Source organism: Hippopotamus amphibius, chromosome 7 (assembly GCF_030028045.1).
Source record: "Hippopotamus amphibius kiboko isolate mHipAmp2 chromosome 7, mHipAmp2.hap2, whole genome shotgun sequence".
Classification (NCBI taxonomy): Eukaryota; Metazoa; Chordata; class Mammalia; order Artiodactyla; family Hippopotamidae; genus Hippopotamus; species Hippopotamus amphibius.
Window position 1 is genome coordinate 4,112,252 of NC_080192.1, and position 24,296 is coordinate 4,136,547.

The window sequence follows — 24,296 nt, forward strand, 5'->3', positions numbered from 1 at the left end:
AGGAAAGAAGAGGCTCCCGGAAACCTTCCTCTCCAAGGGCCTGTGCCCAGAACTGCCTGGCTTCTGCAAACGTGCCCCGAAAGCTGCAGGTGCGAAAGTGGCCTCCGCACTTCCTGCCCCTATACTTCTTCCATTCCTGTGATCAGACCCCAGCTACCCTCCCCTTCCCTGCCAAGACCCCTGTTCACTGGCATGGGGAGCTGCCCAGTTGTCCCCTGTACTCTCCGCCTCCCTGGACCTGACTCCCAGAACAGTCCGGCCCCCCATTGGTTCTTCCCCTTCCCACCAGCTCAAGAAGTGACAGGTTGGCCCAGGTCTGGCTTTGATGGACAAGTGCCCCAAAGGAGTGACCTCAGAAATGCTGGGAGTTCCCAAAGGTTCTACAGAGTTGGAGCAGGACAGGCTTAAATGACCAGAACACCGGCCGTGCTGAAATCCCACGTGTGGGGCTGAGAGCTCAGCCAGTGCCTGCGTCCAGGCTGCTGAGATGATCTGGGGCATGAATGGGATGCCTAAGAAGATGGGATGAACCAGGGTGGGATTCGGAGGAGATGTGATGTGTGGAAATGAAGGTCGTGGATGCTGAATTCCTGTGGGTCCAAGCAGGCTCCGGGAGTAGGCTGCTCTGGGCTCCACCATCCGTGCTGAAGGTGGCGTCAGGATAGCCCACAAATCCAGTCTGCCCGTGTCTCTTCTGACCCAGGGTTTTTACAGAGGAGTGGAACTTGGAGTCTGATAAACTGAATTTGAATCCCTTCTTTGCCTCTAAAAAGTCATGTGACTTTGGGCAGTTGAGTTCCTCTCTCTGAGCCCGGTTTGCGTGTCTCTAAATCAGGCATGATCACCACCCCCACCCCCGGCTGGGTTCCCGGGAGGAATAAATGAAGCACCAGCTGCCGAGTGCACGGGGCTTCAGTGCACCTGGTGGTCTCTCCTTCCCACTTAAGAGAATCACTGATTCTCCCCCGCAGCTTCTAGAGGGGATCAGAAGGCCCGGGAGGGACACTGTCAGCAGAGCTCCGTGACGTGCCTGCTGCACTGAGTGTGGGATGTGGGGTGCTTGAGCCATGCTTCCTAGGGGGCGGGCAAGCTCTCAGAAATGGACGCTTTTCCAACACACGTGCTGGGTCCCACCCCAGAACCTTGGGAGGCAGGAGGGTGTTGAGAAGGCCTTGGGGGAACACTCGCAGGCCCTGTGCCATCCAGATACTCCCTCTTGAAAGACTCCCGTGCACAGGCCATCAGGAAGATCACAAAGCTGTTTATTTTCCCACCTATGACGATGCAGGGTGCAGAAAACCCAGCGATTCCTTTGGTGACCATACTGGAGTCTCACACAAACCTAGCCGGCTCTGTCTTTACTGAGGGATTTTTCTGCTTCCACAGAACTGTAAGTTTGAAGTGCTCCCCAAGGCATGGTGGCATGCTGCCTCTGGGCAGAGTTTATCGTACCTGCTCTTCTTTGGCAGCCATGTCCTTAGAATTGGACATACAAAATCTGATTGGAAAAAAAAGTACCAAATGTCAAATTTCATAAAATCAGGGCAAGAACTGGTCTTCTCTTAGCACTTGGACTCGCTGCCCCCTGAAAAATGTCTTTTTTCCCTTGGTCCTTAGCAATGCCCAGCCCACAGGCAGAAAAAGGGAGCAAAATTTAACCTTTGCCTTAAAAAATAAGCAGGGTTTTCAACCAAACAGTTAAGTAATTGGACTCATTATTTAAACACCAAAATATAACAGATGGACTTACTCATCTGGCCCAGCTGAATACATGTCGGCCTAACACTACAAACAAATACATAACATCAAGATATGTCTGGGTGGTACAAACAGGGACAGGGCACTGTCATTGTCAGCAATGACTTGGCCTGGAGGCACAGACTTGGCTGCACTGTGAACCAGCCCTCAGAACCAGTACTCAGAGACGAAGATGTGGACGTTGACGACATTTCGGTGGGACACCACACCCCCAACCACGTAGTTCATCTCCAGCTTCAGGACGGCGTGAAACGGGCCCACGATGGGCCGTACCTGGCGCACGACACCTGGGGAGAGAGCAGAAGGTGTTGTGGGAGTTAGCAGAGACCGAAGCAACACGGAGATCTGGGAAACGATTTCCCTCCAGGAGATTCCGAGCTAGAGGAGGCCTCAGACCTCATCACGTCCCACCCGAGCCAGATGCTTAGCATCTGCTTCCAAATGGTCACTCCCAGGCTCTGCTACCACCTCTAGAGACGAGCGACAGCGAGCTCACTACAGCCTTTCCATTGTGTGCAGCTCATAGTGTGAGGGAATCTGTGCACGTGGGCTTCAGCATCTGATGCCTTAGGGTCAACGCCCGCTCCTGGTCTCTCCGAGGCCAGGTTCCCTCCTCTACCACCGTGTACCTGACCGAGGATTTAAGAGTCTAGATAAAGGGTCTGGCATGGAGCAGATGCCCAGGAGACACCTCTCCCCCTCCCCCCTACCCACTGTGCCCAGCTATGACCCTCAGGAAGAAAACAAAGCAGGTGTGATCCTCTTCCCTGAATCCCTCCCACGGAGGATTGTCGTGGGGTCCTGGAAACGCTTGATCTGAGCAGAGAAGTCCCGATTCCCTATGGGACATATGCCCGGATCCCTCGCTCTCCACACTTCTGCTCTGGAGGGTGACACGTGTGCCCATTGTTCTGTGTTCAAGTAACAGGTGAGCCAGAGGCGGCTCGGGTCCAGCCTGAGCAGCAGAGATGGGCCAGGGCAAGCAGAAGGAGGAAGGTGGCAGGGTGGAGACAGGTGTCTGTTCCGGGGAAGCAGAAACTGTGAGGCTGCTGGGGGTGGCAGGGAGTTCTCCCTGAACCAGACAGGGACCAGGTGAAGGTCAAGACCTGCAAGGCCGACCCTGCCGAGGCTCAGAGTACAGGGCAGACAAGCTCAGTTCGGTCACAGTACAAGAGGGAGCCACTCCAGGTGTTCTGCAGACTCGCAGGGGAGCAGGGTTGGGTGGTAAGAGTGGATTCCGTAACTCTCCCCAAACCTGTGCCTGGAAGCTCCATGAATCCAGGCCGGATCCTGCTGGCCCCACCTGCCCATGCAGGGCACCCAAAGTCTCATGGAGAGAACGCTCCTGCGCTCTGGGACCAGACACATGGGGCTAGGCTGAGTGTTATCATCCTGGCTGAACTTGGAGAGACCATCACCCTCTCTGGGCCACAGATTCCTCAGCAAGCAGACGATGCCATGTGACCCTGTGCTTCTGCACCGAGTGGTCCAGACACCCCAGCACAACATCCACCAAGGTGTGAGCTCCAGGTGTGCAGGGCTATTTCCCTGCCAGACCAGCAGGCCGAGCGCTTCGCTTCCGCACGAGTTCATGCATTCCTCAACTGGTACCAAGTGCTGTTCTCGGTGATACAAAGAAAAAGAATAGCATCCTGGTTTCAAAGCCGGTGGCGGATCTAGGTGAGTGCCATGCTGACAGAAGTCTGCACACTGTCCAGCAGGGTGAGGATGGAAGTGAGGAAGGCTGGGGGAGTCAGGAGAGTCTTCCTGGAGGAAGCGCCCCTCCCTGAAGATCCCCAGTGCCCGGCACAGACCAGGTGCCACTCATAGCTGGTGACAGTTAAGAGAGGTCACTCCTCCACCACACCCGCTCCGATGTTAGGACTTTCCCAAAGTCACGTGGTGCGGGGTGTGCTGTAGCAGCCGGCTCTCCAGTTGTGCCATGTAACAGTTTCTGTGGCCAATTTCAAGCTACCAACATGACGTCCCTGAAGGCGGGGTCGGGAAGGGTGCACGGTTCCCGTACACCATGCAGGGATGCCCACAAAGAACACCCTGGAGCCCACAGCTCCTCAACCACGTGCTGAGAGACAGCCACTGACTGCTGCATCCAGCTACCGCTTCCAAGCTGGTTTCTACAAAGAGCCCTGCTGCAGACTTGGGAAATGTGCACACGGGCAGCTCAGTCAGGCCCCTGATGCCTGTCCCGTGAGCGGCAAAGGCTCCGAGGAGACTGAAGGGTCCCGAAGGCCTTTGGCACCAGTGGCCGGTCCCTGGTCAGGACCACCAAGTCCATGCTCAGAAGGGGGACTTGGGCACACCACCCCCTCTTTCACTCCCTGGGCTTAGAGTTTCAAAAGCGAAATGCCCAGTAGCGGGGTGGAATTCCAGGCTATTCTAAGCAAACAGGGCTTTAGCTCTGATGGAGAGATAAGCGCAGCTTCTGCAGGCTGTCAGCACCCTTTCTCTGCCCCTCCCTGGTGATGACACGGCAGCTTTGTCCTGTTTGAATGCCCACGCACATCTTCAGCTCCCGGCTAAAGACGTGGGCTTGTCACCACCCTTGGTATGACCGGGCCACTCCCGCTTGCCCCTTTCTTGGCACCATCTGGGCCCGGGTTGGCGTGGCCCCAGTGGGGAGCATGGCCCCAAGCTCTCCTGTCCCCTCCGCACCCCCACCAGTGACCCCCTCTCCTCTCCCCAGGCCTGAGACCCCCACTGGCACCCACTGGTCTCAGTGGCCTGGGTTACCTGCCGACAGCATCCATCCCAGGGGCAGTGCTCAGAGGGGCTCAGGGGGCTTGAAGGAAAGAGGTGAGAGGCTAAGTGAACCTGAGAACTGTTTCAGGACAGAGAGCAAAGGACGTGGAGGGAACACTTCTACAAGCTGCAATCAGATACACTATATATTTATTTCTATACATTCTTATATTAAATATCCTATAATTAATATATGACACATAACTATATAGTTTAATTACTGCAAATACAAAATATATATTATAACATATAATATATATAGTATAAGCATATAATATAAAATATGCTTATTTAAAACAGATCAAAAATCTAATTTATATATAAATACGATTACAAACGAAACGTATATTATTTACTTTATGTTTATATGAACTTTTGCATATATCTATTTTATACAGATGTTTATATAATTTATATTACTGTTATATAAAATATAATTTATATATTAATATAAAATGTGTATTATAAATTTATATATAGTGTAATATTACAAAATATTAAAAAATAATTATATCACACACACGCACAACTAAATAAAGACTTCTTGCTGCATGTGCGAGCTCTGACAGCATCAACAGTTCTGATCCACAGACGTTTCTGGGCCCACCTATGTGTACCGGGCACTGGGCTAAAGAAATAATGTAGAGAAAGTGAGTGGCTGTCCTTGGTGGGCTCAGCCTGGGGACAGAGAGGAAAGAGAAGGTGCTGAGGCAGTGAGCTGGGCTCGGGGACAGGGTCATCCTAGCTGGACCCTGAGACCCACAGCTCTGCGGGACACAGGGTTTGAGTCCAACCGACGCCAGGTTAGGTATTTAACCTTTCTGAATCTCCATTTCCTCTTTTGTGAGACAGGGATTAAACACAACAAGCTTCAGAATCAGAAACAAAACCATCACAAGGCCATCCTTCTCCTTCTCCCTCAGAAATGACTGCTGAATATCAAAAAGCTCCCAACATGCAAACGTGATCTGATCTTCAGTTAAAGTAGGGCTGAATTCCTGCATGATTGAAAAATAAAGCAAGTGCTGAATTGTTTTACTGGAGTGACTTAAAAATTTACGAGAAAGGAAAGCTCTGAATGTGCCGAAAATGTACCTAAATATGTCGTGTTAGGGCACTTCGTGAGGTTTAGTTTCTATGACGGCTCAAGACCAGAGCTGAAAGCTGTTGCTAACTGCTCTGATCATAAACAGCTAAGAGGCGAGACAAACAAAATACTGAAGGAAGAAAAGGGCTGCTCTGGTGGAAAGGGCGTTGAGAAGGGGCTGAATTTCAGATACAGGTCACACACAGGGCCTGGATTTTCTCAGGATCCTTGCCTTTAACAGGAAAATGATTAAGGTGGAAGAAATAGATGTGCTGCAAGGATTAAACAAGACATCGCAGGAGTGCACGCAGCAGGCTCAGGGAAGTGCCTCCCGTTACATCCCTCCAGAATCGGCTTCTCTGTCCCTCTCCTCTGACCTGAAGTCCACACTGAATCTCCAGCTCTATCCATAACCCTAGACAGCCCAGGCCTCCCTTCCCAGGCCACACCCACTCAGTGGACCTGACCACTATTCCTTTAGCCTAGCCCCACTTCCCGGGAGTTCTGGTTTGCGTGAACATGCTCCCTTCATCCCCAGGTTAGTTCAACCTTGAGTTCCACATCCTTGTCCTCACCTTCACTGAACCTAGACTTTCTCCTGATATCACTTCTTTCTTTACAGCTTTCCTACCCATTCAACCATCTGCCATGCATAGGCCCACCCACTCATCCATCCATCCATCCATCCATCCATCCATCCATCCACCCTCCATCCAGCAGAGGCCATCCTGCACAGGGGAGCTTTAAGGAAGATTCTACAGTGGAGCTGACTTTAAATCGGATTTTGAAAATTAAGTAGGAGCCAAGGAGGCAGGTAGGACATGTGCAAAGGCCAAAAGCATGAAGGTTCGGGTCAGTTCTGGGAACAGTGTTAACCTTGGGGAAGGATAGACAGATGAGGCCGAGGAGGTGGTAAAGGGCTCCTCCAGGGATCTCACACATCATGAGGCTCACAGAATGGCGGATGTAGGTCAGCAGTCTCCTGGCTTCCTCCCCAACACCGATTCTAGGCAAGTATTCTTTCAGAACCACCAACAACCTTCCCAGTGCAGGGAAACAAGACAGGGAAGAAGAGAAGCCCTGGCTGCCCATATGTGGCATCACAAACATTAGAAACTGGACCTCCACCAGGAGTCCAATTCCATCATCCACTTGATTCTACAGACGTGTAGTTGGCATCTGCTATGTGCCAGGCACTGGGGACCAGCTAGACCACCTGTGTCCTCTTTCATGACGCTTGCCCAGCCCCACTCTGTGTCACCTAATACCTGGTCTCCCTGGGCTGTGCCACCGCACCTGCCTGGAGCAGAGAACTCTCACAGACGGCTCCCCCGTCAGGGGCAGGGTCTGCATCGTCCCCAGCCCAGGGCCTGGGGCAGGACACAGCAAGGGCACCATCACCATCGCTGAGTAAGAGGAAGGCAGAGGAAGAAAGAAGGAGAGAGAGAAGAGAAGAAGGAGAGAGGGAAGAACGGACACCAGACCTTGAGGGCCCCTCCACACTTTGTCCTGAAGGGAAGGGGGCCACTGAAGGTTCTGGGCAGGAGCAGCTTTCTGTGGAATGACCACCCCAGCAGCAAAATGCAGGACAAAGAGAGAGGTGCATTTCCGTCATGCCTGCCTTGTCCATCTTACCTACTGGGGTGTTTACCTCCCTAACTTTCAAGAGCCCCAGGGGAGAAAAAAGGCCCTGATGCTGAGTTCAACTGTGTTAATCTTCCAAATCCTCACCCTTGGCATTTCTGCTTCGGGTCTCAGACACTGCTGGTATTCCTCGGCGTGTCTGTGCCTCTTAAAGATATAATTAAGCCTTTTTTTTTCCCTTTGAAAAATGTAGGTCCCTTTGGGCACTTCACCTTCATGTCTCGTCTCTGCTTTGTAAATTGCAGCTGATGTGCTGGGGGTGCAGGAGCCTGAGCACAGAGCACAGGAGTTCGGTGGGAGACCTCTGTCGCCTCTTGGGAACTGTGGTCTGGAGCCCAGGCCTGTGAAGCCATCCCCAAGCTCCTGCTACTTGACTGAGGTTGAAACTGGTTGTCCACAGGTTGTTTGAAAGGAGGAAGACCAGCCGTGGGGCCGTCTGCATGAGACACTGATCTACAAAGAGACTTGGAGTCACAGCTTAGGTTCCTATGCTGGTCCCTTACCGACCAGCCACGTGACCTTGTACCAGTCACCGTCTTTCTGAAGTTCAGCCTCCGACTGAGAAGTCCTGTGATTCTAACCGACCAAGTGGAATGGCATGAACAAAGTTGTCAAAGAGCATTTTCCAGAGCCTGCATGACATCTGACGCCAGTGGAAATTAACGGTGCTTTTCAAAAGACAGAGGTTCAAGTTAGAAAAGGCAGTAGTAAGAAAGCCACACGTCTACATCATAAAAGAAGATGTGGTCGCTACCTGCAATCAGGTGACACAGCCATTCGTCCTCTTGGTTACCACAGTCCCCCCACTGCAAGGTGAGGCCAACGGCACTGTCTTTCCTGGTCACTCCTGTATCTCTGGTTCTTGAACAGAGTAGACCCTTGGTCCTACTATATACCTGACACGTGGGAGGCACTCAACCAACAGTTGCTGAATGAATGAACGAACTAAAGATCAAAGCGCTAAGCACAGTGTATAAAGTTGAAAGTTACCACCCAGAAATGGAAGTGTGGGGAAGGGATGGATAGTAGCCAAAGGTCACTGGATTTTCAGGTGTTGACCACGTGGCAGGAGAAAGGCGACACAGGAGAGCCAGGCCTCCCTGTCTGGCCCTGGCGGCCACCACACAGAGCCGCAAGCAGGGAGAAGGTGACGTGTGGGCCTGCGAGGACAAGGCACTGGAACAGAGAACCCGGGAGCTCAGAGGAGACCCACGTGGTCCCGTCAAACACTCACATGATGGGCGAGTGGAAAGATGCAAACCATTGCCCAGCTCTTAGGAAATTTTCCTTGATAGGAATAACGATCTCAGCAGGCTAGGATTAATAGCACAGACCAAAGGCAAAGAGGAAAAATCAAGAACACGAAGAAATATGATCTGGGCTTCTAAAGCAAACAAGCTAGGGTTCTGATGGGCTGGGAAAGAGGTCCACAGCAGGGGAGGGAAATGCAAACGGATGGGCCCCACGTGTCCACGACTCCATCCCGTTCTCCTCACACTCCTAGGGAGGAAGGATCTTTGCCTTCCTTCCACTGGGAGGAGAACGGGGTTCTGGGGGATGCTGGAATCACACAGCTCTCAGGGCGCGGCGTCCATCCGGACGGGCCTGACCCCGAGCCCAGCTCCCTCCACCCCGCTGCACCTGCTCTCTCCTCACAGTGGGGTGTGGCGTGGAGGAAGCTTCCAGAATGTACTGCCCTTGGCTGCGCCATCCATATAGGGCAGAAATGGCAGAAAGGAACTACAGGGTAATTACATCACTCACTGGCAGGGAAGGGATGGACTTCCTGACACCGTCTGCTCTTCATGCCCTGAAAAACGCCCAGGTAGGAACTTGGAAGGAGGGACAGGTGTCTGAGCTGCTTATCTAAATACCAAATGGCACCCAACGTGGCTCAGCAGAACTCATCCTCCCCATTTCTTAATTATCACAAGTGTGCTTCCTCCTCGGTTGGACAGGGCAGCTGCAGGGAACTAAGAGTCAACCCCCAGGGTCCCCCTTTCCCTTGGAGGGGAATATGAGAAGAAACATCAGCCCTGCAGCAAACCTTTCAGACTCCTTCCCAGACGCGGGAACAAACATTTCTAGGGTGCGTGGCCGGTATGGCCCCCAGCTTCATCTGCCGTCTCCTCCCCCCTCATCTCAGCCACACCTGCTGGGGCCTCGTGGTCCAAGGTTCCAGGAGGAGCAAAGGAGGTTCCAGTGGTGAAGTGAGTTCTGAACCTCAAGGAACCAGCAACAGCAAAGCAGCCCATGAACCCAGATCCCAGGCCACTGCCCTTTCCACCCAGCCGCGTGGCCCCGCCAGAGGGAGAGCAGGCCCGGGCGGTTTTCCAGGAGGGATTTACTGTCTGATGCACCTGCTTTTACCAGGTTGGCCAAAAACGTGACGATGACGGGAAGGATAAGAAATCCTCTCCTCTTCCTCTGCGTGTCCTCCCGCCTAGATCAGCACACCCCCACCCGCCTGCCTGCGGGTCCCTCCCTGCCCCGACCCAAACGCAGGAGCTCACTCACATCTCTCCAGGTGGGCAACTGGAACACCCTCCCCTTCCCCTAAACCCACCGCCTTCCTCCCAGGCCCCCGAGCCGGGCGTGTGGAGTCCGCACGCCTCTTGCTTCCAGCCCTCCTGCTCCATCAGGACCAAGGCCGACGCAGTCCGCTTCAAAGGGTCTCTAGACTCTCCCCTGCTCCACGCCAGCCCCACCTGCCCCAGTTCAGGCCTCGTCTTTCTACCTGAATGTTCACAACACCTTCCTCCTCCCTCGCCCCAGTTTACCTCCCACTGTGGCCAGCGCCAGACTTCTAGAACACAAATCCCACGTGGGGTCCACCTTGTGGCTCTGCCTAGAACTCTTCTCGCCCTGCCCCCCGGCCCCCCGGCCCCCAGCCCCCAGCCGGTGAAATCCCTTGATGAGGCCCCGCCAACCTGTCCAGCCTGATTTCTCAGCACTGGCTGTACTCCAGCCACGCCAGACCCCTCGCGGGGCCCCCAGATGAACAAGAGCCGCAGGAAAGCGGGATGCGCACAAGGGTGGCCAGCTCGGCCTGACTTAGAATCAGAGACCAGAAACAGCAGAGACGGGCCCTCCCTCTGCCTTCTGGGCCTCGAGGCTGTGCTACCTCCTCTCCAGAGGCGATCCGGCCCCGAGGGATTCGGAGGCCCGCTGGGCTGGTGAGCGCAGCCTGGGTGCCCCGAGCCTCCCCGGCCACTGAGCTGCGCGGGTGCCGGGGTCACCGTGAGCAGCACTGGTCTGCATCCTCACGGGTTCTCGGCCCCTGGGGAGGCTGACACAGATGACGGGGCACAGAGGCCAGTAAAGGTCAGCAAAGGCGCTCCGGCAGCGCCGAGGCTACGTGCTCCGTATGGTGCCCGTGGGCGCATCACCAAGGACGTGACCTGCAGCTGGACTCCGAAGGACAGGGTGGCCTGGCCAGGAGCAGGCCGCAGGGAGGGGTTCAGGCGGAGGGTTTCTGCTCTCAGTTTCCCGAGTGGCTGAGAACCGGGGGGGGAGGGGCGAGCAAGGAGGCTGGCATGTGGGCAGCGGCCTGATGGCCCCGAGGAGCGGAGACCCTTTCCTGGAGCGATGGGGTCACTGCCGGATCTCGGAAAGAGGGGCCGCGCTGGGGTTTGGTGGTTTCTCTTTTCCTTCCCAAGAAGCGCTAAGAACGAGCCAGCTAAGGACAGAGAGGGCTTCCTGCTGGTGGGGTTGCAGCCGGAAACCCCCAGGCCTTCAATTCCCTTTATCTGGGCCGAGGCCCCACACAGGCTCTTCTGGCACTGGACTCTCAGAAGGAGAATCACGTGACCAGCCAGCGACCAAACATTTATCATGCACTGACTCTAGGTACTGTGTTCACGGCTGCCAGGGACGCAGAGACGTTTCCAGACTGGGGCAGCAGACCTTGAAGAGCAGGACTGTGCCCTGCCCAAGGTCACACAGGAAGGTCACGGCAGCAGGAACCCCACACCGCATCCCAGCGTGCTGTGCGCATGCCTCAGTCACACCCTCTGAGCCTGGAACCCCCTCTGTGCCTCAGTTTCCTCACCTGGAGAATGGGACCATCACCTACAGGGTTAAGTGACACATACGTGTGTACCACGCGCTGGGGGAGTGCGTGGCACACAGCAGGGGCCCAGGAGGGTCTGCTGTTAAGACGACTGTGACAACTGGGGACCCGTACTTGGGGTTCCCAGCCGTGGGCACGGGCTGGATGTTCCATCTGGAAACACCCGGCTCCGAGGCCGCAGGAAGTGCGCTCCGTGCCAGCGGCTGCGGTGGTGTCTGGGTCCTGTATGTATTTATGGTTGTCAAGTGAGGCCGTCGGAAGATGCGTATCATCACCAGACTCTTTTTTCTAACTTTGCACAACATGTCTCTACTGCTGTTTCGCTAAAAACACTTCATTTTCTTTAAAAAGAAAAAAGAATAATTTATGAATGTGCAAGTGATATCAAAGGCCTTTCGAAAGGTGCATAACAGCAGCGGTAAGAGGGTCACAAATCATTCTGGACGCAGCTGATCCCCAGGAGAACCCGGGAGGTGCTCAGAGGCTGCTCTGGACTCACTTTAACCCCTTGGTGACTCTGGAAGAGGGCAGGCGGGGATGATCCTGCAGCCTGCTGGGTGCTGGGCCTGGGCTGCCTCCTGACGGGTGTGCTGTGTGTGTGCACGCGTGTGCATGCGTGTGCCAGAAAGACAAACAGGGACTTCCCTGGTGGCGCAGTGGTTAAGAAGCCGCCTGCCAATGCAGGGGACACGGGTTCAATCCCTGGTCCGGGAAGATCCCACATGCCTCAGAGCAACTAAGCCCGTGTGCCACAACTATTGAGCCTGTGTGCTGCAACTAAAGTCCACGTGCCTAGAGCCCGTGCTCCGCAACAAGAGAAGCCACGGCTATGAGGAGCCGGCGCACTACAATGAAGAGTAGCCCCCGCTCGCCACAACTACAGAAAGCTCTTGTGCAGCAACGAAGACCCAACACAGCCAATCAATCAATCAATCAATCAATAAACAAATAAATTAATTAAAAAAAAAAGAGAATCTGCCCACCAATGCAGGGGACCCGGGTTCCATCCCTGGTCCGAGAAGATCCCACATGCCATGGAGCAACTAAGCCCATGCACCACAACTACTGAGCCCACGTGCCACAACTACTGAAGCCTGCATGCCTAGAGCCCGTGCTTCACCACAAGAGAAGCCACCATAATGAGAAGCCCACGCCCTGCAATGAAGAGGAGCCCCTGCTCACCATAACTAGAGAAAAGCCCTCACGCAGCAACGAAGACCCAATGCAGCCAACAAACAAACAAACAAATAAATAAATTTGTATATAAAAAAAAGACAAACAGGGAGGTGGGGGGCATGGCACAGATGAACCCCTTTTGGGATCTTGCCTCTAGGAATTCACAATTGGTAGAAAAGTCAAGCAAAAACTCACAGTGCCGTGAGCACCACACCCTTCCCGCTGGCACCAGGGCTTCCCTGCCCCCATGCACAGCATGTCTTCTAGAAGGAGTCCCCAGCACTGCCTCCAGCACTCCCACTCCCGTGTGTCTCCCCTCGACCCCGCTCCACTGAGACGGCCTTGTCAAGGTCACCATCGGCTGGGATGATACTGAATCCAATGGTGAATCCTTGGTCCTCAACTGACCAGACTCACCATGGTTGACCCGACGCCCTGCCCCTCCTCCTGGAAAGGCCTCCTCCTCCAGGCTGGCCTCCTCTCCTCATCTCCCAACCTCTGAGCACCGGAGGCTGCAGTGCCCAGGCTCTGGCCTCCTCTCTCCTCTGTCTACACTCAATTCCTCGGTGAGCTTGACTGGCCTCAGGGCTCCAACTACCACCCACCCGCTAACGCCTTCCAGACTCACTTATTCTACCCGGATGGCCATGGATGTCCAACAAGCCCCTCGATCTTAATGTCAAAGGGAATTTCCAGCCTCCCCAGAGCTGCCACGTCACAGCTTCCCTGGCTCACCCAATGAATCTCCTTGTTCTTTAGGTCAAAATCCACGTGGTCATCCTTGCCTCTGTGCCCAACTCGTCCGTGAAACCTGGCTCCAGCTCCTAATCATATCTGTTTACTGCTCACCCCACCTGCCAGGGCCACGTGGTCAAAGCCACCATCACCTCCAGCCTGGATTACTGCAGCAGCCGCAGTGTCTCCCTGAGCCCGGCCTCACCTCAGTGCCCAGAAGGAGCCTTTAAAACGTTGGATCATCACCCTCCTTGTCCCAAAGCCCTCATGTGGCTCCCACTTCGCTCGGCGGAAAAGCCAGAGCCGTTACGATGGCCTCAAGACCCTGCCTCTTCCACAGCCTCCTTGCTGCTATTGGAACACGCCAGGCTCGCCTCTGCCTCAGGGACTTTGCATCTGCTGTTCCCATTGCCTGGAGCCCTTCCTCCAGATCTCCGCATGGTTCATTTCCTCAGCTCCTCGGGTCTCAGACACGTCTCCCATCACCAGACACTCAGTTACTCTTTCTCACAGCCTGCCCCCTCTCCTCTCTGGCCCTCTGCATAGCACGCGCCACCGCCTGACGGTGGGGATACTACATTTGTTTCCTGTCTGCTCCTACTCCCTGAAATAAAACGTGTACGAGGTAGGAATTCATGTCTGTCTGTCTGTCTGTCTTGGCCACTGTCACATCCCCTATAGCAGGACCTGCCCCCGCAGGACGCACACATCATTCGCTAGAAGAATGAGTATGACAAGAGTCCTGAAAGAGGCCAGGGTGCCCTGGGAGCACAAAGGAAGGAGCTGCACACTGCCGGTGGGGGGCGTGGAGGGCCCATGAGGAGCGGTGATGGCTGACTTGGGCTCTGAGGGATGAATAGGAGCTTACCAAGAGGAAAAGCGGGTGAGTGCCATGGCCAAAGTCTGGGAGAACAGAGAGGCCATGAAATGCCTGGGGTCTGGGGCATGGGCTGGTGTGTCTGGAGCAGAGCTGAGAGGAGAGGAAGGGATGAGCATGCTGGATGCTGGGGAGGAGATAAGCAGACAGAGGCGGAGGACATCTCTCCAGCTGGGGGCGGGTTTGGACGTGAAAGGTGGGGTTTAAAACCTGGCAGACCCAGCAGTAACTGGCTGTGGGGTGGGAGGAGGGGAGCAGAGGGTCCCCGGCTTCCGGCTTCCAGAACCGAGTGGCTGAGCACCTTTCACCGGGACAGGGAAGTGCATTGCTAAGAGAGGAGGCTGCTCTGGGCCGGCTCGCAGGACCTCACAGCCAGGTGAAGACATCGGAGGCGGGGCCAGCAGGTGTGAGCAGCAGCCCACGTGACACGTGGGTCCAGGGGCAGGAGCAGGGAGGTGTCCAGTGAGGCTCCCTGTGGCCCCTGTGTGCCCCACTTGGAGAGGGGGCCAAAAGAAGCGGCTGTGCCCCGTGGACCCCTCTGAGCCTTGAGAGTCCTGCCCGAGCCGGGGGCTGTCTGCGGGTGGCCTCTGAGAGTTTCTGCGTCTGTGACACTGGGTGTCGGGAGCCCGTGTCACAGGAATCTGCAGGAGGAATAACTGCGTTCCTATGAGTCAGGACGGAGCTGGGCCCGCCGCCTGTGGCCCCATCTCTGCTCCGCGGGGTCCCAGCACAGGGAGCACAGACGTGTCGGTTGTTCGGCCCCCTCTCTCGCCCCACGAACCCCTCTGAGAGACCCCCGCCTGCCCTCCGCACCCCCGGCCTTCCACGCACGGCCAGCCCCCAGGTAAAGCTGGGCTGAGGCCCGTCCCCGCGCATCACCCAGGAAACGACTTGGCTGTCGGCCAGGGTGTGGCCCCAGGTGACGGGGCTGTGCCTCCCGGAGAAGAGAAAGCACCTAATCCCGGGATTTGCCGTGAAAGCCCGGACAGGGCCGATCCCTCACCACGGGCAGGGACGGCCGCGCTGTTGTTTTTAGGTGGAATTTCTGACTCTCATTCGTCATGTGTACTGATCCCCGGCCAAGCTTTCCGAATCAGGCTGCCGGGTGGGGTCGGCAGCGCATGTTTAACCCCTTCAGAGGTAATGATTTTGAAGAGGTGATCTGGGCCCTGCTAGCTGGGACAGCTGAGGGTGACTTGAAGCCAGATGGCTGGGCAAGCAAGCTCTTTGCTTTGCGCGGGGCCTCACCTGGACAGGGGCAGAGGTACATGTAGGTTGGTATCTTCACTCATAAGCTCTTGTCCCGGAGCTGCTGTGTACAGCTGACTAGGTTGTGCACTGCACATAGAAGCAGCTGCGAATGGTACCCCCTAGGGTTTTGCAGTGCACAACGTATGCAACTGTACATGGCAGCCCTGCCACACACCACCTGTCTCTCCCGCTGAGACATTAACGGGGGCCTACTGCTGAAAAACAAGCACCTTCCCTGTAGGAACTCAGATGGCAGATGCTAGGGAAGCCAGGGGGCAGCTTCTTGAAAGCAGGACCTGTGGCTTGGGTATAAATCTGTTCCCTGGCACCCAGCACAGGGCTCAGCATGGGGGAGGAACCCAGGACATTCTTGTTGAATGAATGAGGTAGTTCAAGGATGTCAGAACTTGGGAGGCATGGCCTCCACCATTCTGCTTCAGGGTGGGTCCGATTGGTCAGCCCAGCCCCCGAGACGTGCCTATTCCATAGCTCCCAGGTAGCCGGAGCCACTTTGGGGTGAATACGCCTAGTACCATCCCACGTGCCTCCCTCTGGCCTGCTGTCCTGTCCTCTCAGGGGGGCTGCAAGCTCTCACCAGCTCTCCAGCTCCAGACGGCTTCCTCACAGTGGCTCATTTATCCCCCGAACAGCCTACCCAGCTACACTAAAACACATACAACTCCTTCTAGTCCTCATAACCCAGCAAGGCAAGTATTATTATGACAATCTTGCTGAGAAGAAAACTGAGGCTCAGAGAGGTTATGAGACCTGCCTGAGGTCCCACAGCTAGAAGCAGAGAACCAAGCAAGAATTAAGCCCAGAACATATGACCCCAAGTTCAGTGCCCCATCTGTGGCAACAGAGACTCCATTGTGCTTTGCCCTAAAAGGGCCACTGCAGTCACCGATATTTTTCAAACTTAACTTGAAATAGAGTAATAATCCTCACATGCTCACAGATGAACCTTAGAATGCTATTCCAAAATGTAGAAGTGTCTGGTCCCTTTAGGAGGGGGAGTGAGGATACTGTTACGCGGGTGGTGCGTACTGGTGACACTTAGAGACCCCACATCTGGCTTCAGCACAGACGACGTGGGCATTGGGAAAAGGCTTGGGTTCCACTAACGCTGACTTCCTGCACTGTGCGCCAGGCACTGCGGGGAGCTTTCACATAATCATTTCATCCAATGACAACAATGGCATCTGTAATCAGGGAATATCCCTCCTCAGCCTAATACAGGTAACCATCCCTAAGGTGAGCCGGCCAATCTCCATTCATTCAGACTCTACTGGGAGCAGGACTGGCTGCCACGGCGCCCGGCCGGGAGCTGAGGACAGGAGCACCTCTGTTTCTCAGGGGACCCAGCGGAGGAAGAGGAGCTCAGGGAACAACCCAGAAAAGACTCGACCCCCAGCACACCTGCCCGCCGCCTGCAGCACCGACGCACTGGCCATGGGACCCCAGGCCAGCACGTCAGTTTTTCCTTATAGAAACAGTGATGCCAGCCAAGGATCAGGAGGGCCGTTCACAGAATCAACCAGTGGATCTAAAAAGCAGCTTCCGCTGAGCACTGTCTAGTTCCTATTAGCTTTGGGGAGGTTTTAGCAGAAATTTTGGCCAAGCTGACCCTCTATATAGACAGATTTTTTTTTTTCCCTCCTTAGAAAAATAGTTAAAAAGAAGTAGGGAAAGGATGAGGCTCAGATACCATCTGCCACCTGGCAGCCTGGGGAGTCCAGGGTGGCCAAGGGCTGATCCTACACGGCCCACGTCCATCTCACCAGGGCCCCCTGTTAGTCATCTCTCAGGAGCTATTACCTGAAAGACCCCTTCTGAAGCAGTCCTTGATTACAGCCCGCACTCTGCTGAGCGAAGAATGAATCTGGGGCTGGATAAGGAAGGCTTTGTAGTGGCCCGAGAATACCTCAGGCATTAATAGAGCATTTTTGCACAGGTTGAAAATACATTCTTCATTTTTCATTGACAGCTGGTGAAAGAGGAATGCAACTGGGCGGCTGCACGGGGCTTTACAGAGACAGCAGCTCAGTGCTGCTTCACAGCTGCCTTTATCCCTGCGAAGAACTGTTTTTTAAAGGATACATTAGGGGAAGGTCCGGCCCTTTTAGGTTCTTAATCGACCTGGGGTACTTTCTTCTTCTGTTATTTGGGGGAGGAATGAACTCAACGGTAGCTTGCACACTGGGTGATTTTTGGGGATGTGAACTCTCGGTAACTTTGCCCAAGTCAACGCCAGCCGTCCACGGGCTCCACTCTGGGTGTCTGGGGAAGGCTGGGTTCTAGGCGTGCTCTGCCCCCCAGCACCAGGAGGCCTAGGACAAGCCTCCTGCCCTCCCTGGCCATTGCTCCCTCATCCGTGAATGGGGAGACTCCCTCCATGTCACGGGGTGCGGCGGGGACGAAGCACTTGCTCTGGGCACTAAGTGTTAGGCACTCCTTCACGTGCTTCACAACCCCGCTGAGACCTCACCTCTTCCAGGAAGTCTTCCTGACCCCATGCCCAGTGTCCACACAGGGCGTGGCCCGGAGCAGCCAACGCCTGTGAGAAGGTGGGGTCCCTTCCCTGGTGCTGCAGGGGCCGCACGGTGGTTCTCAATGGGCCCAGGTGCCCCCGGGGAGCTTCAGCGGCCCCGGAAAACACTTTCTCCCTCTCCGCGGACTTGAAGGGGTTCTGTCTAAGACGCTGCTTGAAATAAGGATGCATGGCGAAAAACAAGTCTGCAAACACCCCGGGCCCTGTGGTTTTTCCGCTGCTCAGTCTCAGGCGGTCATTTATTCCGTTCCCTCCTTTGCCCAAGGGAGACGATCACATCCCCGGAGGCATCTGCGAGGACCGAGCGGGGATGCGGGGGTGCGTCTGCCCAGCGGGGGTTCCCAGGCTGCTCAGACTGGTCTCGAATCCATTGCACGCAGACCGGCCAGTGTCCCGGGCTGGCGTGTGCCAGGGCAGCTACCCCCAGAGCCCAGAAGCTCCTGGGAGGCACAGAAACCATTTGGGGCAGAAGAGGAGAGGGAAGGAGGTGCGGATAAGGAAGGCCAGGGAAGAGACCCCAAGCAGAGAAAGAAGGCAGCGACTGGTGGGTACAGAGACCAGAGCCCGGTACAGCCTGGGTCCCACCTCAGCGAGACCCTGCCCACTCTGGGAGAGGATGCCGGTGAACCCCAGGGGCCCAACCCGACGGGACATCCTGTAAATGTCCTGAGAAGCTGAAGAGGCCGGGGCCACCCAGGAGGCCGGACCGCAGGCAGGACGAATTCCCAAGGGCCAGACTGGACCCTCCCCCAGCACCAGAATCCAAAGACAGGGCCCATGTGACCAAGCGCAGTGAGGAGAGGCTGCTCTGTCTCTGCGGCCTGGGGGTCGCTTCTCACACCGGGGGTCTGTCCCATACCCCACCCCGCCTTGAGTCACCCTGCGAAGACCGGCCACCCCCCTCACTGCTCTGGGCCTTGATGTTACCCAGTGCAAAAGAAGGAGTTGGAAGAGGTGACCTCCAGGATCTTCCAGGCTCTGAGATGCCAGGATTTTCTGCCCCAGTGGATGGGAAGCCAAGAAACAGAGACTCCCAGGTTGGTTCTGTTTGGAGTACAGATGCGGCTAGAAAAATGTGCTGGTGAGCACTGGCTCTGGGCCCAGCCACTGCCCAGCCCCTGGCCTGGGTCCCTCCAGGAAGGGTTTAGCTGGGGACTGAAGACACAAACACTGTCCGGAGCCCAACCCCAGAGAGGCCTCGCAGCTGGGAGGCTTGTCACTGTCTCTGCATCACTGCATGGTGCTGACCTGTTTATGTGCCCCCCGCCCCCCATGGAATGCAAAGCCCTGAGGGGCAGGGGCTGCGTGGTACGGACCCACCTCTGCACCCACAAAGCCGGGCCCAGGGCCTGGTACAGACGGGGCTCGGGAGGGGTGCAGACATGCAAAGGATGAGCACGTGCACCAGAAGCTTCCGATTCCAACTCCTGCAGTCCCAGAGCTGTGAGCTGTCCCAGGGTGGGCCGTGCGGCAGCCACACCTGCAGGCCCAGCGTCACACACAGGGCTGGCTCAAGGCGGGCTCCTGGGAGCGAGTGCCGGGGGGCTGCTCACCACCCCTCCCGCAGGGGGACAAACCCTCGACCCTACCTCCTCCTGCCTGCCCCCAATCCCAGGCACCTGGAGGTCCCTTAAGTGCCTTCACCTAATAATGGGGGAAACTGAGGCCCAGGGTGGGCAGTGACTCAAGGGCAAGTGGCAAGTTTTAAGGCCGCTGACACCCAAACTGCACGCCCTCCCCTTTGAATCCCGGCAGAGCTAATGTACCATTAACTGTAATTAACTAATTATTCCTGCTGCCAGCTCGAGGAGGAGGAGGCCGGGGGCGGGGCCCCCCAGATGACTCAGTCATGTTTCCAACATGCAGACCCATTTAAGAGCTTGTAAAGTCGCTACACATGGGTCTTCGGCAACCAGAGAATCACGATTCCCTGTCTCCGGCGGCAGCTCAACTACGGTTGGGGTTGGGGGCCTCGGGGACCACGGTTCTGAGATCCAACAGCGCCACCTACAGACCACGTTCCAAAACGCTGCGTCCAGGACCAGCCGCGTGCGCGCTCCAACACGTCCCAAGATCCCGGGCCTGAGAGACCACGAGGCCCACTCCTCCCAACCCCAGTCACAACGGGGCAACGGAGGCCTAGGCGAGCGCGGGCCCGGCCCTCGGTGGCTCAGCGGCTTTGAAAACGTGAGTCTAAATTTAAGTCCAAAGCAGCCGATGTGATGGTTTTCATTCTCCATGAATTTGAAGTCTTTAAAGCATGAGGGTTCAGGAGAGGCACCGTGAACATGTCCCAGACACACCCGCTTCTGCCTCTCCCCTCCCTCTTCTCCCAGTCTTCCTCCGCCCCAGCCCTCCTTGAATCTCGGGGGGTGGGGGGAGGGCTATGAATGTGCCTTGATGTGACCTCGGTCCTCCTACCCCCGACACGCGGGAGGGGACAAGACTGGACACGCAGCAAGGCGAGCCAGGCCCTGCCACCCGTTAGCTGGTCCTCTGCTGCATCACGAGAACGAAGATGGTATCAGCTCCCACGGCTGGGAGGCTGTGCAGAGCCCGGGACCAGCGCTTCACCCGTGTGACCTGAAATCCACGGCTGTGAGAGGCAGAGACCTACTTAACCCACCCTTTGTAGGTGGGGCGACTGGGCCCACAGGGGTCTCCCCGAGAGCGGCGGCTTCACCACCCTGGGTGCTCCTCCAACTGAGATTGACGGGGGGGGCGTGGGGGTTCCAGCTGGGCCCCGAAGGCCCGGGGACTCAGAGGGGAGCCGGGCCGGCCCCCGACAGGCCTCGGCTGAGCCACTCACCCACGGTCATGCCGTCCATGTAGCGCTTGATGATATCGAAGGAGTCACGGAGGTTCCCGTCTGTTATGTCGAAGATGATGTCGGCGTGGTTGGCGGGGTAGGCGGGCGTGACGGCACGGAGGAAGATGATCTCTGCAGGGAGAAGCACGGCGTGCTAGGTCTAGATTTCCCGGGCCCAAGGTGCTGACAGGTATCTCTAACCACACCCAACTCCCTCTAGAACCAAATTATGGATGAGCACTGGCCAGGAGGCCACAAAATGGGCCGTTAGGGATTTGGGACGGATTGGTGGTTTGGTGGAACCCATCATTCTGAACAAGGCAAACAGCAGTCAGGGATTTCCTCCGACCCGAGTCCGCGCCCCCTGAGAAGACTCTGTGCCTCCCCTCTTCCAGAGGAACGAGGGGCGGGTGGGGCTCCTGCAGGCCAGCACACCCCTGGGGACCTCCCGCCCTCTCGCCCGCATGGCCAGGTTCTGTGTTCCGGCGCGTGCTCCGGTGTTACCCCGCAGGACCCTGCTGCCATGTGCAAACACAGGGTAAACTCCGTCTTCCCTGAGAGGGACAGAGGGCTCCTTCTCATCACTGTGTCCCAGAGCCCGGCCCCAGCCGGAGGCTCAGTCGACCTTGCTGACTGAATCCTCACAGCGAGCTCCTCCGAAGGCCAGGGGTGAGGACTCCACAGGGGAAGGGGGAGTCTGGAGACCACACCAGCCCTGCCACATGGGCTGCACAGCCCGAAGCAAGGCATACAGAGCAGTGCCCCGTCCACAGGCCTCTGCTGGGTGCTGGGAGCCCTCTGCCCGGCTCCACCCGTGTGCAAAAGGGGGCTGTGATGGCAGGTCTACCCTGCAGGCCGGGAGCTGCCTGGGGGTGGGGGGGGCGCAGTGTGACGGGCACACTGACCGTTTTACTGCTGGGCTGCCTGGAGCTGGTCTAGCCGCACCAGCCCATCTGCCCCTCGGTCTCCAGGATGCCGGCTCTGTACGCAAATAGCATCAGTCGCAACCCCCTACTGGCTCCCGAAGCCTTGAGGTTGACGCCCCAACTCCAAGTGCAGGCCCCGTTTACCTTTGCAGCCCATCTCTTGCCAAGCCTCCACCACTGCTGCCAGAAAAGCTTGCCTTCGTTCCTCAAAGGCCTACATTCCCCACTCACCTCCAGACCTTTCCAAAGGTGCTGCTCTGTCCTCCTCTCTCCCTGCTCCCCACTTTCACTAAACTACCTTTTATTGACCCCCCAGGACCCAGAGCGGGGTCACTGCCTCCTGGAGGCTCCCATACCCCCAAGCATGGCACAGAATCAACATTTAATAGTTATTTGTTGAACAACTGTTACCCCTGAGACCCCCTGAACTGCGAGCACAAATGGGCTGGAACAGTGCTACTGATTAGTCCGGGGGCATGGAGGGGATGCGGCGGCGGGGAGAGGTCTGCGTGCCAACCCCAAACCCACATCTCACCAAGGAGTGGCTCCTGCAGCCCAAGCTCTCAGCTCCAGCAAAGGGGCTGCCGGGCAGGGAAGTTCCTCCAGACGATGGTCTCCCCCGGGACCCCCATGCCGGTTCCAAGCCGTGGGAGTGGTCACTCACCTTCGGGGCGGGTGAACTCGCGGAAGGTGGGCAGCGAGACGACGGTGTGGGAGATGGTGTGCACGGGGTCCAACACACAGGTGACGTCGTTGGGGCGGCAGGACTTGATGCAGCGGACGGTGTCGGTCTTCTCTTGGCGGAGCCTGAGGGGAACCACAGCACAAGAGGCGATGGGAACGTTGGAACCAGCACCGCCACAGGGACTGGGGTCTGGGGAGAGAAGCAGGTGGCCAGGTGGGACCACCTGTCCCAGAGATGGCTCCGTTGGAGACCCGCAATGGCCTCCGCAGACCGGCTGCTCCGAGGGGATGTCTCCTGTCCCTTCCAGCAAACTGGACCAGAACCCAAACCCCCGATACATGCCCCGGTTTCCGTCCACCCTGGCTGGGCTAAGCAAAGCTTTGCTACTTGCCAGCTATACGAACTGAGCTTCAGTTTCTACAACTGCAAATCACATTCATTCATTCACTTGCTCAACAAGTGTGTTTGGAGCATCTGTTGGGTGCCAGGCACCAGGGACACCACAGCAAACAAGGCAGACAGGGTCCACCCTTCCTGGGGTCCCGGGGGGTGCGTCGCACGGGTAATAAGTGAGAGAGTGTACGTAAAGCACCCAGCTCGGTACCCAGCACAAAGCGGTCAAATCTCCAGTGTCACGTGACGGGCGGGGAAGAAGGAAAAGAGGTGCAAGTCTGTTACAGGTCTAAGCATATTTTTAAAAACCTCTTTATCATAAAATAAAACACAGATGCAAGAGCCACACAAAACAAAGGTACAGTTTAATGAGTATTAGAAGGCGAACCTCTTTATAATCAGCACCCAGGTCAAGAAAGAGAGCTTCACCTGCCACCCGAGGCCCCTTCATGGGCCCCAGATCCATCTTAACCGTCTCGTGCACCCCCAGAGTAACCCCTGTCCTGACTCTGCTAGCAATCCCCTACCTGGGCTCATTTACATTTGTGTCACATAAGTGTGCATCTCGAGACGCTATCATATAAACTTGTCCACCAAAGCATTTTTTATGTCTTTCTTTTTTTAATTATCTGGCTGCACTGGGTCTTAGTGCAGCACATGGGATCTTCATTGTGGCATGCGTGCTCTTAGTTGCGGCATGGATGCGGGACCTAGTTCCATGACCAGGGATTGAACCCAGGCCCCCGACATTGGGAGCACAGAGCCTTACCCACTGGACCACCAGGAACGTCCCTGTTATGTCTTTGTAAAGTCCTTTTTTAACCTACAGGTTTCTTCTCCATCCCTTCATTTTCCATACAGATTATCTGTTAAGGAAGAAAAGCATCTGAGCTATAGAGCTTCCTACATCTGGGCTTGCTGACTGCATTCTCACGGTGCAGCCCAGCGTGTTCCCTTGTCCTCCGCATTCCCTGCATGTCGGCAGCTGGATCTAGACACCAGATCAGACGCAGGCCCAGGCCCTCTGACGAAATGACAGTCAGTGGTGTGTCTTCCTTTGGGGGCCGTGGTGTCTGGTCGCCTCCTTTCTGTGACGTTAGTGGCTACTGATGTTCAGGGCCCAGTCCAGTGATTCATCAGGGATGACACAATGCCGTGGTCCAAGTCTATCATTTCTTTTTCACTTACTTGTTTGAATACTTGGGTAAAGAGATGCTTCCCCTCATACACTATGTGGTTACCAGGGGGTATCGTTCATAGCGGAAAAGCAGGATCAATGCTTGATTCTTTCTTTGTATTGACCTGTTTTCAGGATAATGAACTAGCAACCATCATCCAGAGGTTATCAGTTGATTTTTTAAAAATCTCAGGGTAAATGCAGAGATTTAAACTATTGGATGGATTTCAACCCATTGCAATTATTACCCTTCATCAGAGCTCAAGTTTTCCCATCTTTGACCGGAGGGTAAATCAGGTTGGCTCCTGAGTCCGTATGACCTGGCCCCAGGAATCTCTGATGGCTCTTTTGCTATCTGGCTTGACAAGGTGGTCCAGCCTCTTCTTACACTTTTA

The 24,296-nt window shown here is 55.9% G+C and overlaps 1 protein-coding gene across 2 annotated transcripts in view; it reads right to left on the bottom strand.

Annotated features, from left to right (window-relative positions):
• Positions 1-1,683: 1,683 nt before the first annotated feature.
• The window catches only part of FBLN1 (fibulin 1), an 81,662-nt gene continuing 59,049 nt past the window's right edge, over positions 1,684-24,296 (bottom strand). For both annotated transcript variants that reach the window (XM_057741949.1, XM_057741948.1), the window contains exons 15-17: positions 22,311-22,453; positions 20,721-20,852; positions 1,684-2,045 (exon numbers count right to left, since the gene is read on the bottom strand). In XM_057741949.1, the coding sequence (XP_057597932.1) occupies positions 1,906-2,045; positions 20,721-20,852; positions 22,311-22,453 (415 nt within the window). In that variant the 3' untranslated portion in view covers positions 1,684-1,905. The remainder of the gene's footprint in view (positions 2,046-20,720; positions 20,853-22,310; positions 22,454-24,296) is intronic.